Below are 19,835 nucleotides of genomic sequence, written 5' to 3'. Positions count from 1 at the left end.
TACTCTTCACATGACTTCCTAAATAAAAATAGTTCATGGTTCAAAGTTTGAAAGGCAGTTTATCTAAAAGAAAGCTTTAAAATTACTAAGGCTAACCTTAATCAATTGCCTTAACAGGTAGTTAATCAAGCATTTAGAAGCCAGTTTCTAAATAAGTATTTCAATAGTCTTAAAAAAAAAAATCAGACCTAGAAAAAGAAAATTTGGGACCCAGAAGCCATTATATTCCAATTCCCTTTAAGTAGAATACTTTTTCTCGCTTCTGTTCTGTATGTTTTTGTTTTCTTTCTTCTCCTTTTTTTTTTTTTTGAGAGCGCTAATGTCATAGGACTATTCTGTTTTCATGAGGAAGTCACTTGTCTCCAGTTATTGTTTCTTGGAGACATCTAACTCTTACAAAACATGCTGTGGTGTTTGAGTGGGTTTAGTTTTTTAAGAATTTTGCCCCCCAAAAAGAGCCACAGAAAACCAAAGAATACACTGTATCAATTCTCTTCTGCAATTGTTTTAGAGAAATTTGCTCTATTGTTAAAGTTGTGCTGCTTTCTATGATAACACTATCTGTTAAATGAAGCTGCCAGAATCACCATCAGCTAAACTACCAAAATGAGTCAGCTAACTTTATTTTTAACTGCTTTTTAATTGCCTGCTGAGACTATCAAGCATAATGTAAGAGGATTTTTAAAGCCTTTATAGCAATGTTTTGGTATATCAGGCCATATAAAAAGGTGCATCAATGGTTCAGAATTCTCAAGTCATTTCCATGAATTTTTCCTTTTAAAACTCAGCTGTAGGGCATGGATAAGTAATAAATCCCTGAGATTGGAGACTTTTCCTAAATTCTTGCTATGACGTTCCATGGATGTTATACATACTATCTCTGAATCCACAAAGAATCAGTTGGATTTGGGCAACCGGTGTGCAAAACATTTGAACATGAAGGAGCCATAGCAGGATTTAGAACAAATATCAGTGATTTAGAAATCATGTGTTTACCTAAGCTGAAGTCATTCGTATAGTAACAAAGACCTACCCACGAGGTTGTACCGATGTCAAAGAACAAACATTTCATCCCTGTTTCAAAGCACTTTAAGACATTATTTTAATCCTTACAATACCTCTTTGAGGTATGTAGGTGGCAAGTAATATCAAGACAAAATTTCAAAATGCAGAATAAATTGAACACTACCTAGGGAATAAAAGAACTTCAGTTGATCGTGCTTTGTTGATTTTCTGCTTTTCTTGGAAGACCCATTGGTGATTTCATTTTATCATATTTTGCAGGGAGGGCCAACATCACAGCATACTTGATAAAACAGCTACTGTGATGTAGCCACTGTGTTTCCAGAGCTTTCTACTCACACTATAGCCTTGGCTGGAGATGAGCGAGGGACACACGTGATTTGCTTTCCTATCCAGGTGGAGGCATTCTGCTCCTTTCTCCACCCTACTTCCCCAGGCCTTGTCGGTCTGTGTCTGCAATAAGAAGTAAAACATCAAATCAAGTATCAAATATACAACTATTGAAGAAAAGAGATAATATAGTTGGATTATTATACTGATTTTACTTGACTATCATACAAAATTATGATTATCTGCTGACTCTCACCACTGGATGCACTGGCTAATTAAAACTAGGACATCTCCTGAGCATGGGAAAGCATGGAGGGGTGATTTTCCTTTCGTGATTCATTGGCAATTTAAACTGACTGAAAGGAAGGTAGCCACAGATAAGCTCTTCTGACTAAGAGCCTGTGGGTCTTCTGACTGTAGTCTGTGGGTCGTAGAGGCTGCCAGTAGGTCTCTGTGACGGGAAGCTGAAGACAGGAGAACACAGCCTAAACGCTTAGCTGAAGGGTGTTTTATTCATGCATTTTATGAAAACTGGGGGCATTAAGATCGGAACCCATCCCCGTCCCAAAGTAAGTTTTTCTAAAGGTGCTTTACAAATATTCCTGATATTTTATGCTCACCTGGTGGTGGAGAGGGCACTTTCCAATTCACTTTGAGGTGGAGGAACACAAGGGTTTTGTTTGTTTTGCTCTTAATTTTGTTTACTGTCTCATGAAAGTAAACCTTATGGCTTTGATCAATACCCAGCACGTTCAGCAATAGAGCTGGATTCAGTAGTGCTGGAATAACGTAAGGTCCCTCATTTGAATTGTAAAATATATGTTCACTTGTTCTAAGCTAAATCTGAGCTTCTGAAACTCATATGAGGAATGGCTTTTAGATAAAGATCCAAAGCTAACCACTTTCTTTGGTAGGGACAGAGCTCAGTAGAGCCGGTGAACTTGGTTTGATGTGCTTTACTGAGGATAAGGAGGGCTTCGGAAAGAGTTCCAGATGAGCCGACCTTTCTGGAAGGGCAGGTTGCTCTTACTGTAGAGGTCTGAGGCTGTCTGTTCAGATAAGCAAGTGCTAATGGCTTGAAATCCCCAACGTCATTTGTGTTATACAAATGCAAACGTCAGCATTATTATTGTCATTTATATTCTATCTCTAGGCTTCTTTCATTAACATAAACTAAACTGGTTTCAGGCAGAGCTGATTGCTGACAAAGATCCCTTCACCTCCCAAAATGTTCCAATGTCAATTTTCTGGAAAAAGAACTGAATCATCAAATTAACCTCTGGTTAATTTCTAGGGCTCTAGAAAAATCCCAACATTTCACAGAGGCAGAAGGTCTGTTAACCAGGAGATGAGCTCTGTATTTTGATAACAGTAGGGTCAAATCTGATTACAGTTACATAAGCTTCTAAAGTGCAACATTAAGTAAGTTTCTTAGCTTTCTGTACCTCAGTTTCAATTTCTGTAAAATATGAATCATAATAATTCCTACATTATTGGTTGGCTTTGAGGACTGATTCAGATAATAGCTATATAGTGCTTAGTCCATAATTACTGTTGAAAAATGGTAGTTTTTATTAACACTGGGGCATAAAGAAAATGTGTATATTCTGCTTCTGAGTAAAAAGTGATTTATGGCTTAGAAATGAAAACATTTTGAAACGAGAGATATATATTTATATTTATCAATATACATATCCTCTTGTTTCAGATGATATATAAATCTGAAAAATAGGAGGGCGAGATCTCACCAAGCCTAGTCTCGGATTGTGGGAAGAGTTTTTCCAGGTTGTAATCTTCTGGAGTGCAGGCATGCAATGTAGCTGTCAAATGTTCTGTTTTCAGTTTGTTGTTCAAACACAAAATTATTTAAAGTATATAACGGCATCATATGAGACAAATCAGTTTTTTCCTCCAGCATGGTATCAGTGATCAGCTAACTGGAAGTTCCATTTTAAAATGTTAAACCTTAGAATATAGAATATTTCAATGTGTTTTAAAGGCTGTATTTACCACAAAATAAAAACCTGGTATTCCAGAGAAGTACTCACTATTCATCTATGTTTACTCTCTGGCATAGCAGACTTTGCATATGGGTGGGCTGTGTTGAGTCAGCCAAATCTGAAATTTGATAAACTCTTACCTCCTGTTTTTACACCATAACTGACACAGTCAGTGACTATACATGTCATATTAAAAACACATGTACTCTGACTATACAGTCATTACCTCTTGTTATTGATTTTTATCAACAAATGACAAGCAACATGGTTAGTTACTATAAAATGCTGTTTCTTCTTCCTTCATTCTTTCATTACTGTCGTGGACTCCCAGGGGTTTACAGTCACATTTGACGCCCTTTCTGTACTGTAATGTTATGGAAATAGGGCAATTTGATTGGAAAAAACTGATTATAGTAAAACAGCAATTAATTCTTACCACTTAACTTGAACATTCATACATGTTAGTTTTCCAAGTAAATAAGTAGAACGCCTTGTTAAACTTCCTTTCTGCCAAAAATGTACTACCATCTGTGATCTACATGGCAGCTTTTTCTTATTTAATACATATGTCCCCCCTTTTTTGGGAAGCATGTTAAGAGCTTTAATATGACATGAAACAGAAATAAAATAGTGAAAACACATTGTGTTTCAAGCATGAGTGCAAAATTCAGATTTGTGATATTCAAAGAATTTGGGATTTCATGTGCCATCCATTAATTTTTATGGCAACTCTCAGTCCTGAATGTTAGAAAAAAATTTAATTGTAATGTGCAGGCAGTTTGGAGTTTGGGAGAGTAATTTTATTGTCTCAAAGATAGTTAAAGACCTAGTGTTTAAAATAGGCTGAATTTCATTAAATAGTCTGAAAACCTCCAGTTAGAAAGGTGAAGTGAAAAGCAATGCAATACAAAGAAAGAGTTTTGGCCTGAATGCCAGGAGGTCTGAATCCTGGCCCAGCTCTTCACTAACTGTACAGCCTCGGGCAAATGACTTAACTTCTCATTGTCTGTTTTCTTACCTGTAAAACCAGGGGTTTGTGTGAGACCTGTAACGATCACCTATAAATCCATCACCCAGATGTAACCACTGCCAAAATTTTTTAGCTGACAGTGGTACCTCCAACCTTTTAAATATTGTATCACCAGCATTGTCGCAATGCCATTATGTATGCTTGGTCCACTTTATTTTAAATGACTATATATGATTCTACCTTACAGGCATTTAACCATTCTCTGTTGTTGGTCATTTAGATTATCTCCAAATACATTTTAGTATTGTTGTAGGGACCCACAGGTAGTCTCTCACTAACACTTAAAGCAAAGGAATAGAGTTTATCGAAGCTGACACACATCTTCATAGCACAATAGAAAATGTTGGATCTCTGGTTTATGATTTGCCCAATGCTTCTCTCCAGTTACAGGTTAGTAAGCATCATCTTTATTTGTGATAGACAAGTAATCTGACATATCCCATGTCTTTTGTCCATTTGGAGCAAGATCATCCCAATCCCAAGGCCTGGTGGCCAGAGCTCATACTCCCAACCCCTGCAGACATTCATTTATTCAGCTTTTCTACCTCATCTTATTATTTTTCTTCAAAATGGTGACTATGATAATACATCAATTCTTTTCTGCCTTAGCATTCCTTGTATCTATCAAATACTTTTTGTGTAATTCCTTCAAATAAATATTGTCAATATGCATTCCTGATTATTTAAAGAGTGACATAGTCTTAATTCTGACATCAAATATCATATAAAGGAAAATAAGGGCTTCCCTGGTGGCGCGGTGGTTGGGAGTCCGCCTGCCGATGCAGGGGACGCGGGTTCGTGCCCTGGTCTGGGAGGATCCCACGTGCCGCGGAGCGGCTGGGCCCGTGGGCCGTGGCCGCTGGGCCTGCGCGTCCGGAGCCTGTGCTCCGCGGCGGGAGAGGCCACAGCGGTGAGAGGCCCGCGTACCAAAAAAAAAAAAAAAAGGAAAATAAGCTATTTATGACCTCAAGGAATTTGCCATCAAAACAATGTACTCTGAAAAAAAAAAAAGAAAAACCAATGTACTGTGTGATGCATGGCACCTGGCCTGTACATAGGAGGTGCTCCACAAGTATTTGCTGAATGAATGACAAAATCCGAAGGAAATTACCCCTCGAGAAAAATAAATGGCTACTTCTGATATTGCTATAACTACCACTTAATAGGCCAGGTTTCACGACACTGGTTTAAGAAGCTGAAGCTGTGTTGTTTCATATCATTATTTTGTATGGGCAAGTTGAAGAAAGCCTGTTTTAGGTTGATAGCAATACCTCCTCATGATTTAGACAAAATATTGGAAATGGGCAGTTCTGGGGAAGGGAACGTGGAGTATGAAGTTAAGTGCTGTGACTGAAGAATAAGCATCCAGGCTTTTTACTCATTAACTTGGACTTAAATTACCTATTTTTTGATAGGTAAGAATTTAAACCAGAGATCAGTGTGTTGGTGGTGAGGGGTAAATATAGAAATTTCTGCCTGGGAATTGATCAAAGGGAACCATCCCTCAGTCTTCCTGTCAAGGATGATGTAATAATTACCCTGAAAAGAGGCAGAGGAAAGAATACCACATTGGTTTGTGAGATGGGCTTTGTGAGGCTAAACTTCCTTTTTCATTTTAATTGTCCTTACCTGACAAAATGAAACATTTTTCTTCCCAATTTGGCCGCATGAACCGATGATAATGATTCACACTTACTTACTAATCAGTGAGAATCATTAGAAAAACCCTTCTAAGCAAACAGCTACCACAAAAAAAATACTGAAGGAGAAAAGAAATAAACCTTTTTCTCTTAAGCAGAACTAGTGCCAACCTAAATCCTTTGCCATGCTTCAAAGAAAATGTTTACATTTTTTGACTAAAAAAACCCCAAACCACTCCTTTTGTAATCTTTTTATTATCTTACTATCACTATCATTTTTTTGTGTGTGTCTGCTTTTAAAAAATCTTTTAAATCAAAACTTCCAGCTCAGTGGAGTTAATCTAAGTAAAATTACTAAAATCTGTGGGATTGGCTGGAGAGAAATACACCCCAGTTTGATCGTGGTTATCGCATATTGGGATTACAGGGTATTTATAATTTTCTATCTGTGTGTTGAGAAGATTATGGATGGGAAAGCAAGAAATTGAAGCTCTAGTTCTAACAGCACCACTGTTATTTGTGTGAACTCGGGCAAATCGGTTAGCTTCTCTGTGCCTCGTTTTCCTTACCTATAAATTAAAGGGACCACCAGGATGATCTCCAGGTTTACTTTCAACTTTATCATTCTCTAGATCTAGCTGAAAAGAAAGTTCAGCTTGATACAACCCTTAGAGACGGCAATTCGGCAGTGTCTCAAAATTACAAATGCATTTAACTGCTGACCCAGTGATCTCTTTTTCTGGAAATTCCTCCTATAGACATACTTGCACATATGCAAAATGAGTTATATAAGGTTATTCACTACAGAAGGGCTTGTGACCGCTAAAGAGTAGAAACAAGCCAAATGTCCACCAGCTTGTATGAGTAGATTGATACATACCACGGTATTTTAGGCAGCTATAAGAACCTTTAAATATATATTTTTAATTTTTTGGAACCGCGTGTCAGGGACATTGGTGCTTGTAGGTAGTCTGGGCCTGCTTCAAGTCAAAATTTCAAAAAAGACCAAACAAAAGCAAATATGTCACTTACAGAAACAATTAGGTAGGATAGCTCATAAGATTTCAAGGATCTGGGGAGAAAGTTTGTAAGAAAACCCTCTTAACCAAATACTTTCCTCCAACTGAGGCCGTGAAAAACCGGAATTGAAATGAAGGCAAGGCCAAATTTGCAGCTGGCTTCCTTTGCCAAGAATGACCCACTAGGGCACCGCCTATTCACAGGGTGCGGCCGTCTGAATGGGGGCTGCCCCTGCAGAGTGCAGTGGCAAAGGTTGAGGGAAGCAGTAGTTCTACATTACCGCCTTCCTTTCAGCTCGTCTGGGTTACTGAGGTCCCCAGCGGCGGGCAGAGGAGGCCCGAACAGTCCAAATTTGATAGTAAACGCAGAGACCGCAAAACGAGGGTGGGAACCAACCCTAGCTTCCATCTATCAGGCTCACAACCTCCACCCTGCCCCCTTATCACTGGGAAGCTGTTGTGATAAGCGGATTATGAAGAAATAGGAGTTTGGACGAGTGAGAATGTCAAGGAGGAATAAATCTTTCAGTCTTTTCAAACTTTTGTAAACGAGGCCTCATTTTCTTTAGATGCCACTTTTTCAACTGAAGAACCACCTGTCAGAAAAAGGGATATTTTTTTGGAATTGGGAGCTGTCATTTTGGACAAGATATTTTAAACCCTATGGTCAATCTTCCATCTTAAGTGATCCTATCCCTCTGAAAGGAAATGCCTTCCATATTCCTCCTAAAAAAAAAAAAAAAAAGGCAAAAGAAAACAAAACTTGACGACTGTTTCTTCTGCTCCCTGAGACACAAGGGCCATTGTCTTCTTACCTTTTGCCCCACCGATCTCTGCAGGACGTCCTGGACCTGGAGCCCAGATGGGGAAAGGTGGGGTGGGTTGATGGACGCACGGGGCAAGCGGCCTAAAGGAACACCTGGGAGTGGGGCAGGGCTGCACCCCAAGGCTTTGGTCCTCTCCCCTCTTCCATTTCCACTTCTCAACACCTCAGCACTTCCATTCTAAATAGCAAAGAAATGGCAAGCAAACAGTTAAACTTAATTAGGGTGAGTAATAAAGTGACAAGGCGCTCACTAAATGCTCCCCTCTGACCCCTTCCCCGTCGCCGCGGACTGACTCAGTGGACAGAGTCTGAGATTCCCGCCCAAGGGAAGAGGGCACGGGGATGAGAATGCCTTTGGGCCCGAGGGTGCGTGTGAGGTAGGACCATCTTCGGCCCGCGCCAAGCCCCCTTCTCTCATTTCTAGTTAAGTCAAGAATGGAATGAACCCGGCTGGTGGCTGCTGGGCTGGACAACTGGCCCCCGTCTACACCAACCGCAGAGCCTCAACCCGCGGGTGCGGACAGGTGGGTTCCCGGCGCGGAAGCTGCAGCGACTGCTTCCTCCGCGCGGACTTGACCGTCAGAGCCCCTGCCCCGGGGGGCGTGTGCGGCTCGCGCGGGGGCCGGAGGACTCGACACGTCGCAGGGAAAGGAAAACAAAACAAAACAAAAACAAAACCCACCGACTTCCCCACGTTTCTCTGCAAAGAAATCGTAGGCAGAGTCGAGAGGGGGCGATTGAGCAGAATGCAGCGAGGCCGCCTCCGCCCGCCCGCCCACCCAGCGCCCCCGGAGCGCTGAGCGTCCCCGGCCCCCGCCCGGCCCGGCTTTGGGCCCCGAGCGGAGGTCGAGGCGAAGCGAGCGACTCGTTCCACTCGGGCTTCCCGAGTACTCTCTGCTCCTCAGTAGTAAACAAAGTGTCGCCGTCGCCTCCACGTTGGTTTTCCTCATAGCAATCAAAACACTGAGAGGGCGAGAGACTCACAGAAACACTCGAGAATTACCAGAAAATAATAACAGAGAGCTTAAAAAAAAGAGAGTGAGAGAACGAGAGCGTGCGTGTGTGTGTGTGTGTGTGTGAGGGAGAGAAAAACACCCCACTACCCCCCACCAACCCACTGCGGCCTCCCGGTGGAAAACCGGGCCCCGCCCAGGCCGGCGTCCACTGGCTGCCTGGGCGGAGCCGCCGCGCGCTCATTGGTCGCTCGGGCTGTCAGTCAGGGGCGGGCCGGCGCGCGCGCCGCCGCGGGCGGGGGACGGCGGCAGATCCAGTAAGTCGGGCGGCAGCGTAGTTGCTGCAGCTGCCGCCGTCTCCGCCACATTCAACAGGCAGCAGCGCCACGGTCGCGCAGCCCGGGAGAGTGAACGGTCCGCGGCGTCCGTCCGTCCTTCGTTCCGCGGGCCGTGTCAGCAGGAGCGCGACGCCGGCGCTGCCGGGGCCCGGCGACTCTGGCCTGCCGTCCCGTCCGTGCAGCGGACCCGGAGGAGCCTAGATGTTGATGGACCTGTGAAGTTAAGTTCTGGGCTCGCGCTTCCACTCTGCCGCCGCGCCTTCCTCCGGGTTTCCGTCCGCTCGCGGCACCGACATCAACCCCCGCCCGCCCCCCGCCCCCGGCCCCGGCAAATCTCGGACCGGCTCTTCTCGCTGTCTCCCCTCGGCCCCCGGTGCTGCGCTCTCTCACTTCTTGGCAGTCCCGCGGCTGGGGGAGGGGCGGGGGTCACCATGGCCGAAGCGCCCCAGGTGGTGGAGATCGACCCGGACTTCGAGCCGCTGCCCCGGCCGCGCTCGTGCACCTGGCCGCTACCCAGGCCGGAGTTTAGCCAGTCCAACTCGGCCACCTCCAGCCCGGCGCCGTCGGGCGGCGCGGCCGCGAACCCCGACGCCGCCGCGGGCCTGCCCTCGGCCTCGGCGGCCGCTGTCAGCGCTGACTTCATGAGCAACCTGAGCCTGCTGGAGGAGAGCGGGGACTTCCAGCAGGCGCCCGGCTCCGTGGCGGCGGCGGCGGCGGCAGCCGCGGTGGCGGCGGCGGCGGCCGCAGCTGCCGCCACCGGGGGGCTGTGCGGGGACTTCCAGGGCCCGGAGGCGGGCTGCCTGCACCCGGCGCCGCCGCAGCCCCCGCCGCCCGGGCCGCTGTCGCAGCACCCGCCCGTGCCCCCCGCCGCCGCCGCCGGACCGCTAGCGGGGCAGCCGCGCAAGAGCAGCTCGTCCCGTCGCAACGCCTGGGGCAACCTGTCCTACGCCGACCTCATCACTAAGGCCATCGAGAGCTCGGCCGAGAAGCGGCTCACGTTGTCGCAGATTTATGAGTGGATGGTCAAGAGCGTGCCCTACTTCAAGGATAAGGGCGACAGCAACAGCTCGGCTGGCTGGAAGGTGAGTGGCCTCGGGGCTAACGGCCGGAGCGGGACGGGGGCTCGGGCAGCCTGCCTGCTTCCTCCTGAGGTCGCGGTGGGGCAGATGAGGGGGCGGCTGGGTAAGTTTGCTTGGCCTGAAAGTGCAGAGCACGCGGTCAGTGCGTGAAGGGAGCGGGCGAGAAGCGGCAGGGGTGGGTCGTGGGCTTGCCCCGGACCCGTCGGGGGACCGGAATAAGTGTCTCTGCGCGCGCTCTAGTGAGAGTTGGAGCGGGACGGGGAAGGGGCTCGTTGAGACCTAAGGGAGTGAAAAAAGTACGCCAAGAAGTGGACCTCTGAGCGGGCAGAAAAGTTCGCTAGTGGAAGGAAAGTGGGTTTCACTGGGAGCTGCTCCGCCACGGCCCGCGCGGACTCGTGCAGCTGCTGCTTTTCTTCCAGGACCTCGGGGGTGAGGGCGGCTCTCCTTCGCCCCCGCGGCGCGCGTCCTCCTAGCCCCGGGACGCCCCGCGGAGCCGTTTCCGCCGCGCTGGGCTGGGGAGAGCGCGGCGAGGGGCCTCGGAGCCCCGCCGCCGGAGGACGGGGCTGCAGGTGGAGGGGACAGGCAGGGCGCGAGCCGGGAGGCCCGTCGGGGATGGCCGCGCAGATTTTGGAGGCCGGTGTGCATTTTGTTTTGTTTTGATTTTATTCGAAGTGGCCTCGAGTGCGGGGGGCCGGGAGCGCCCATCCCGAGGTAGCGCCTCCGACACGTGCGAAGGGACGGCCACCGCCTGCGGAGCGCCGGCGCCCGGCCGCGCGGGGCGAGCTAAAGTTCAAGTGTGACCCTCGGCGGGGGCGGGAGCTGGCGACGGCGAGGGAGGGGCAGCGGGCGCAGGAAGCGAGTGCCTTTAAAGGGCCAGCGCGCCCTGGCCTTGCGTGCCTCCGGGCCCTGCCGCGGCGCCGCGCGGCCAGTTCTTAATCTGCGCCGGGAGGTACCCCCAAACTTGGCCTCGCCCAAGGTTCAAGGTCTTTAATTAGGCGAGGAGAGGACCCCCCCACCCCGGATGACCAGGGCCGGGGGCGTGTATATTCTCTTGCTTTGCCACCTCAGTGCCATCGAGCACGGAGGTACGGATCCGAGGGGCAAGACGGGGTGCTTTGACACTAGTGTTTTGGGGGAGTTGGAGTGGAGGTTCGAATCTAGGGAACCGTAGGGAACTCCTGCCTGCAAGGCGGCCTGTAGAGGAGGTGCCTCGCCCTTTTTGCCTTTCTGAGAGAGAGAGACAGACCCGAGGAGAGACTCTGTGTGGGCAGGCACGTCCCTACCCCGAGGTGGAGAAGGCCCTGGGGCCCTCGGGAGGTCAGGCTCGGGGCTGGGGGTGCGGAGGCTTACGGGCCGTGCGTTCGCACTGCGGCTGCCAGAAGCTGCCAGTTTCTCACTGTCACAGGTGGAAGGATCGATGCGAAGGTTCTCTAGTTGAGCTAAACTCCTTCCTTACCCCTCATCTGGACTGTACAGCATAATCCAGATTTTCCTTTGCTGCGCACTTGTTACACCAAGGTGGTTTTACATACACTGTCATCTTTGTGGTTAATGTGTGTAAAAACGGTTAAGTTAATCACATCGTATTAAAGTTCCTGGAGAAGGAGTCAGGATCTTATTTTTTCCAAAGTGTATTTTAGAGTAAAGGCATCACTTATAACCTCATTACTAGGCATTACATGCAATTTTACCAAGTGCTTCAAAAAGGTAAAGTGCCTCCTTACTTTAAGCTAGGTATATACTCTTTTAAGTCAGAAAATCGGGGTTGCCTGCCAAATCCAATTTTACTTTAACATTTGAATTTAAGTACTTGACTGACTTGTTTATTTATCAATCCTACTTGAGCTGTTACAAAGCATTTGCTGTTAAAAAAACACTTTTTTGTTGTTGTTGGGCATTCAAAGTACAGTATGTACTTACACCTTTTCTCATGTCCTTGGAAATGGATACAGCCTGCTTCAGCTTGCTGGAGTGGCTTTCTTTAAAGATAGGGAAAGGCAGAGTTTGGGGATTATTTTTAGTTTTGCCTCTCAAATGGCCTTAAGTCAAGGTATTCTTAAACTATTGTAGGAATATAACTTAAACGTTTAAGCTTTAGTGCTTTTTATAAAGATAGATTCTAAGGCCAAATCCCACCCCCCCCCGCCAGCCATTTTTATTAGGTTCTTTACCTGTTCTAATTTTTTCCCCAAATGCAATTGTAATTTTTTAAAAAAAAATTACTGGTCAGAGCTAGAAGATCTGTTAAATGTTAGTGAGAATTGTCTGTCCAGAATTGGAGGCCAGGTAGCAGCTCCCAGTGGAAACCTAGTGGAGCTTTGGGAGAGAGCAGGCTGCCATTCTCAAGTGAGGAAATGTTTCAGGTGCAATCAGAGTCAGTTGGTGCAAGTCAGATTACAGCAAGCGCATTTTCACTTTGAGTAAAAGGGTATTTTAAGAAGAAAAGAAACAACCTGAAGTGTTTCTAACTCATAGCTAGTCTTCTGGTTGGAGTTTTCATAAAAATGAGTTACTTGTTAAAACGAAGTTTCACTCTCAGATCTGAAAAACTTGCTTGTTTTAAACATTCATAAAAAGGAGAAATTTTACTATGACTTTTAGCTTAAAAAAATTCAGTTCTAAAATGCAAATCGACCAAAACTTAACTGTTTGAGGACTGAGGAGAGGCTGCTTTGGAACTAAATTATTTCCTGTGATTTACTACAGGGAATTAGACTGAATCTTTAAGTAAATATAGTTTCTTGTGCTTTACTTCCTGGGGCCTGTCTGAGAATTTGAAAGTCATTTGCATGGGACAAAATAGTTGGAAAGCTGTTAAAAAGTTCAAAACCTTTTAGTTCCTTCAACACTGATAGTATTTGTGGAGTATGCATTTTGTATTTGTAGGAATGGTATGTTAAATCTGCTTTACAGTTGGTTAGAACTGTCATAAGTTTACACACAAAGTGGAAGCTGAGACTTTTGGAAATCCCGGGATCTTTTAAACCATGTACAGTACTTATACATAGTGAAACTTCATTTCCGTTACCTGTTATTTCCCCCCGCCCCCCGTATAGAAAGCTTTCTAGAGCTTGGGAAGTAATATTGTGAGCTCTGGCTCTGTGTTTTGTGTTTTTGTTTTTTTTAATAGTTGTTTTGAGTTGACTCTTGTTTTTTGCTTTGAAATTATTTGGAACACAATGTAGATTTAAAGAATGCTTCAGGGCTTCCCTGGTGGCGCAGTGGTTGGGAGTCCGCCTGCCGATGCAGGGGACGCGGGTTCGTGCCCCGGTCCGGGAAGATCCCACATGCCGCGGAGCGGCTGGGCCCGTGAGCCATGGCCGCTGAGCCTGCATGTCCAGAGCCTGTGCTCCGCAACGGGAGACGCCACAACAGTGGGAGGCCTGCGTACCGCAAAAAAAAAAAAAAAAAAGAATGCTTCAACAGTAAGACTTAACACTTGTTAAAATTTTAAATTGTTTTATTATGAGATATCACAGATATTCTTTATTTTGGAATAAGGTTTCTTTAATTTGGTCTGTGAACTGAGAGTGCATTTCCTCGTATTTAAAAATTCATATCTATTCTATTATTAGGGTTTGCAACCTGCAGGTGAGTAATTTAGCCACAGAGGTTCCATGGCAGGGATGATGGCTGCTTTCTTGCTGCACTGTCACGTTTGACAGAGTCCTGGTGAGGATTACTGAAATCACCTTACAGAAAACCTTTTTTACAGTTGGGTGAAAATGTCAATGTATGTATTTGGGGAAAGGAGCATGAGGAAAGAGAATTGGGAAAGGACATAATACAGCGAAGTATGCTCTAAGGCTGAAAGTTATGTGGGACTGATGTGACCATGTCTCATGCCTGAGATATTTTGTTCAGAAATTCCCAAATCGTTGTCAAATATGAATACCTTAATTGCTCCTCATAAGAACTTTATTTTTATTTTACTTTCGGTCTTGTGGCACATCCTTGGGGAGATGTGGCAGGAGGGGTGGCTTCTATTTTTGAATGATTCTCAGCTTTGTTTTTCTTTTTTTAAAGTGGCAGACATTTGAATACTGGAAAGAAGGCATTTTTAATTCTCATGTAAACTTCAAAAAAGGTTAAAGTTTGTTGAGACACCCCCTTCCCCCCATTACTGAAAGGCCATGACGTTGGCAATGGACACAAATATCGCCAGCTATCATGAGCTGCACAGGGGTCTTCTAAGTGGATGTATGAAATGGGGAGGGAGGAGCGAATACTCAGTGGTTGGTTAGAATCCCTAATAGGGTGCCAACTTTTTGCTCGCCCTTTCGCTGTACCTCTTCATCCAAGCTTCTAAACTGCAATTCTGTGTGACTTCCTAAGAGAACATCTGTCGGTATTGGCCTGGAATTTCTTTGGGAAGCCCTAACTATTTGCATTTTTCTGGAACGCTCTGCCCTTGGAAACTACCCAGTACCCTGGCATCATGGGAACTGACTGCCAGTTTTTTTTGTCTTTGTGTGCCATCACTTTGGGGCTTCCTGGAATCCTCTCAGAAAGGCAGTGTAAACCCCATGGTGATGCGAGAGAGCAAAGGAGTTTGCAGTTGTGCTCTGCATGGAATGAGCAGAGTGGGTTCAGCCCTGCTTCTCTGCACCTCAGGACTTGCCTTGGCCTTCATAGTAACAAGTTGCAGAGACTTGCCCCTGCGCCTTGGGTCAGATGACCACCTTTTCTTGGTGCACACAAAATTCTGAAGTTGATGCAGTTGTTCCTCAGTTGTGAACCAGAGAAGACCAGATGAACTTGAAAGTGTTTATTTTGGTGTCTGAGGGGTAAAGGCTTGTATTCCAACGGATACGCTGTATGCGAACGTACAGTGTATACATACAATGCACAGTAAGGTGTAGGAGGAGTCCCCCTTTTTGCTAATTCCTGATAAGGACCAACAACACTCAAGTCAGTGGCACAGAACTTCTTTACAGAGTATTACTACTTTTTTTTTTTATTGGGGTCTTCTATAGAGCATAAGAAACATGCCAATGAATAATTGAACATTATTGATTTCATATGGTTCAACCTTTAAGGAGAACTTTTTTTTCACTGGCATCCCAGTTTACTCCACTCAGTCTGCCTATGGTTTATTGACTTGTGGGTTAAGCAGTGCAAATAATGAATCTTGCCTTCCTTACCCCTTCCCCCCTGGCTCTTCTATCCGTCCTCATACAGCTTTGATATAGCCAAAAGAAAAGAAAAGAAAAGCAAGCTAGTTTTGATATTGGGCCACTTAACATTGAAAAGCTAGATCTGCAACGTTTTTCAGTTTATTTAGTGAATTTTCACCTTAAAGCATTACTTAAATAAGGACATAAATTCAACTTGTGTCCTTTTTTTCAGGCCATATACCTTATAGAAAAAAAAAATGACAGAGCTGCGTGATGAGCTTCTGTAGCCCCCATGTCTGGGTTTCTGATGATTGCCGAAGCTGCACTCTTTATGGTCTAAGTTCTTCTCTTTTCTCAGTTCTCCCTTGACCTCTCTGTAGAAATCCTTTCTTACCTTGGGCTCAGTTACATTGTACTGTCCTGATCCTTGCCCGCATTCTGGCTTCTCCTCCAGTTGGTTCATTTTTCCTTCTATGCTCAATTATAAGTATGCCTAGGACTAGGTGTAGACTTATTTTGATTCTTTCCTAGATAACTTACCCCTTTATTGTCCAAGTCTCCAATTAACTTAAGGCCATAAATGTCCCCCTTTCACCTCCAATTCGACATGTCTAAACCCAAGCATCCTATATTTCCTATTCCTCTCAGATGAGGTTCCCATCTTGAGTTCCCTGATTTGGTTAATGGTCTTTAGCCCTTTCCCTCATTTTCACTCCTGGATGTCCTCTTCAGCACTTTCTTCTCATGGTGTTAGTGTCCCCAAGTCTGTTAGCTCTTCTTTCTCAGGGTCTCTTGAGACTTTCACTTCCCAGCTTCTAACCACTTCCCGGGTTAACTCTTTTATCAGTCCCAGTCCATCCTATCCCCAGGACTTGGAGCATCCTGTGCGTCTACTGGAGCTTCCACAAATTTTCCTTAGTCTGCAAGGTTCAAGTAAGTTCCATCAACTTTCAACCTTGGCTTGTGTCTGAAGGCATTTTCGATTCTCTGAGTGAATGCCCGGTAACCTCTTAATTCCTGCTGCTGCGTACTTTTTTTTTTTTTTTTTCTTTTTTGCGGTACGCGGGCCTCTCACTGTTGTGGCCTCTCCTGTTGCGGAGCACAGGCTCCGGACGCGCAGGCTCAGAGGCCATGGCTCACGGGCCCAGCTGCTCCGCGGCATGTGGGATCTTCCCGGGCCGGGGCACGAACCCGTGTCCCCTGCATCGGCAGGCGGACTCTCAACCACTGCGCCACCAGGGGAGCCCAAGCCCTGCGTATTTTAATTTAACTTTAACATCTGCATGTTTTTGGCAGATCAGTTTTATTGTAAATACATGGGTGGAAAAAATGTTTTCTTGAAACATGGATCTTTTATGTTTCAGCTTCCTCTGTGTTCAAGATGCTTACATTCTGACATAGGGAATATAGCCAATATTTTATAATAACTATAAATGGAGTATAACCTTTAAAAATTGTGAATCACTGTATTGTATGCCTGTAGGTTATAACTTACATGATATTGTACATCAATTATACTTCAGTAAAAAAGATCACATTCTGTAATACTTGAGGATAATTTTATTAGTAGTATTACTAAAGAACAGTGATTATTTTCAGTCTGTAGTCAAAGTATTTCCTTCCCATTTGTTGAATGATTATTGTGTATAAGTAGTATTAGATACATTTGAATGATAGAAAAATGATTCAAGTGTGGATCCTGTAGGGAGATTAGATGTGACACATAGTAACTATGATACATGGTAGCATGGTTAAGTGCCTTCGAGAAAAATGGAGTTCTGGGTTGGCCATTTAGGTGGGCCTTGAAAATGGGATGTTATTCTCCCAGGATTTCATTATAAAATATTTCAAACGTTCAGCAGAGTTGGAAGAATTCTCACCTGAACACCCATATACCTACCACTTAGTTTCTACTTGTGCCATTTTATTATACTTGCTTTATCATATGTTTAGCCATTGGCACATCCATCTTCCCATCAATACCCTTAGTTTTTAAAATTTATTTTTGGAATGATGGAATGACATTCATAAAGGCATGAAAATAGGGGGAACAGTTTCTCTGAGTGATGGATGTATGCAACACACAGAAGGTTTGAAAAGTGTAGGAAGGAGAGTTTCTATTGTCAGACTGAACTTGGACCTTATATACATTATGAAAATAAAATTGTGTTATAGACCAAGTTTTTCTATGAGATTGTACGTTTGTTTTTGTAATATAAGAAATTATGAAAATAGGATTATATTTTTAGTTTTTTAAATGCAGTTTCTCAGAAACGTGTTCATGTGTAAAATATAGAGCATGGAATGCAGTGTAAAGACAATGTGCTGCATTTGATTTAAAACTGATACACAGAATTTGGTAATGCAGGGAACAGATTACGTAATTGACAACGCGACTAGTAGACATTTATAAAATGTTTAGATTTTTGCTTGGTCTGTTCCTTAAAATCAACTTTCACGCCCGGTGTCCTGGGGGCAGAGTGATTCACACAAAGAAGGATCACTATTGATCGCAATTCTTACTGGTTTTTTTTAAGTGAGAAATCTTGAAGTTGAAGTTAGCAACCTTTAAATATACTTAGGGCAATTATGAGTGAAAGTTATATTGACTTGAAAAGATGCTTTACAATTTAAATGTCAGTTCTCATGTTGTATTAGCTAAATATTAGATATCCTTGATAGCTTTCTCATTGTATTATATCTTTACCCACTAACCCAAGTACAGGATGAAGAAGGTTATAATGAGATGTTTCAGCAGATCCAGAGGAGGTTAAATTTGGATAGGCTAAACCCAAAATTGATGCCAAGCAGATAGACATAACTGCATGTATTCAGAATACTTGGAATGAGTCGGATTAGCTTTCGGTGAACTAAAAGGTTTAAACAAAAACTCTACTGTGGCACATCAAAAGGCAGAAATACAGATTTATTAAAACTTATTAGCCATTTTAGAAATGACGGGTGTTGAAGAAATGTAGGAAGCTATTTTACTAGTGTAAATAGTAAAATAGTAGCAGATAGCACTTTATTCAAAAGATACCTGCTGTGGGGAGGGGGACAGTGAAGCAAGAATAGACTGCAAAACTCACCACTGTGAGGTTTTGTTAGATGAGTAAGTTACCTTCCACATGGATGAAACGGCTTTCAAAGCATGCCAGGCCATCACAGTTGCGTGACTGCTAATGATGTCAGGGTAAACTAGTCAAACGCAGGTAGGAAACAATATGGCACTGGCCAATCTAATTTTTTCCCGCTATTAATGTTTGTAGATTGAGTGAGGGTCAAAATTGCAGGCTGTGCCTTTGGTCTTTTCATTCCATAAGTAGAGAGAGATGTAAAACATCTTCATTCTTCAACGTGAGGGGTTTTACCTCCCTCTGGGAGGAAGTCAGAAGCAGTGTAGAGATGTGTGGGAGAATAGGTCATTTCTTCCGAGGTAGCCCCATTCCTGCTGACACTAAGTCATATGAGTTCTTTAACTCTTAGTGATCGTGGGTGGCACTACCGTCTTTTGAGAAGAGAATGTCACCTCTGAAGCATGTGGCCCACTGGTCTATACTGTGCACCTGTGACCTGGGCTGTGCTCTTACCTGCAACAAGCCCTGCCCCTCTTATTTACACCCCTGCTAGCCACACGCATGGAAATCCCAAGGCTGCCACCTTGTTTGATTGTGACTTGGTTCTGAAAATCTCTGTGTAGATCTTTGACCTAAAAAGAAAATCTTTTTCTGCCTTGATTAATTTTCCCCCTAGATGATATTTGTGTTAATTACAGTGTCATTCTTTGTGTGGCTTAAGTTACAGAGCTGATCCTAATACTAAACTCCATGACCTTAACAGCTCTGGAGATGCTGCCCAGCTCACCTGATTAAAAGCAAAACTGTAACGAGAGAGAGGGTGGGAAGAGCCAGTGACCTGTGTCCATTTGTTTTTCCTCTGTTTAAGTCAAACAGATATTTCTCAGTTGCCTTTCCTCCCAAATCTAGAAAATGGGTCATGGTTTTGTGAATCTCTCCTTTTGTTATATTAGAGATTTGCTAAGAATCAGGGTTGAGAAAAAATGTTTTTCTGTTTACAGCCATGATCCCGAAGTTGTTACACAGCTGCCTTTGCACTGCTAGTGAGGGGCCTGGTTTGCTGAGTTAAAACTTTGAAAGCAGCTAAAGGAACCTGGCTTCAGGAAGGGGGAGGGGACCTCAGTGGTTGCGTTTTGTACCTGCAGTAAAAAAGTCTCAAAGAGCATGATTAGCCCCCTCAGTCTTATTTGGACTCAAGCCAAGAGAGAGGCCTAGTGAAGGAAGGAGGGAGAGGAGAACCAGTTTGGGTTTTGTGGGAAGGTCTGGAGGCACTTAGCACCTTCTAGCACTGCCCCCCACCCCCAAATCAGTTTTTCTATTTTAGTTAGAAAGTTAGTGCTTTTCCTCCACTAGCATCATGTCTCAGAAGCCCACCATGCAGGTGGCTCGAGGGGAGACCCATC

General features: G+C 44.6%; 1 protein-coding gene and 1 long non-coding RNA gene across 2 annotated transcripts in view; one reads left to right on the top strand and one right to left on the bottom strand.

Moving 5' to 3' along the window:
* Window positions 1-735: 735 nt before the first annotated feature.
* LOC308605172 lies at window positions 736-8,942 on the bottom strand. The gene is made up of 3 exons (XR_014013617.1): window positions 8,551-8,942; window positions 7,858-8,046; window positions 736-1,476 (listed from the first exon to the last, which is right to left on the bottom strand). It is a non-coding gene; the product is annotated as an uncharacterized lncRNA (long non-coding RNA).
* A 193-nt stretch (window positions 8,943-9,135) lies between these two features.
* Window positions 9,136-19,835, top strand: part of FOXO1 (forkhead box O1) — a 92,971-nt gene continuing 82,271 nt past the window's right edge. Inside the window, exon 1 of the mRNA XM_081214979.1 lies at window positions 9,136-10,241. Within this exon, the coding sequence (XP_081071105.1) occupies window positions 9,591-10,241 (651 nt within the window). The 5' untranslated portion in view covers window positions 9,136-9,590. The remainder of the gene's footprint in view (window positions 10,242-19,835) is intronic.

The sequence above is a fragment of the Mesoplodon bidens genome (assembly GCF_964165515.1).
Source record: "Mesoplodon bidens genome assembly, chromosome: 17".
NCBI lineage: Eukaryota > Metazoa > Chordata > Mammalia > Artiodactyla > Ziphiidae > Mesoplodon > Mesoplodon bidens.
Note: the sequence above shows the minus strand (reverse complement) of the source record. Positions and strands in the feature narration are given on the sequence as shown.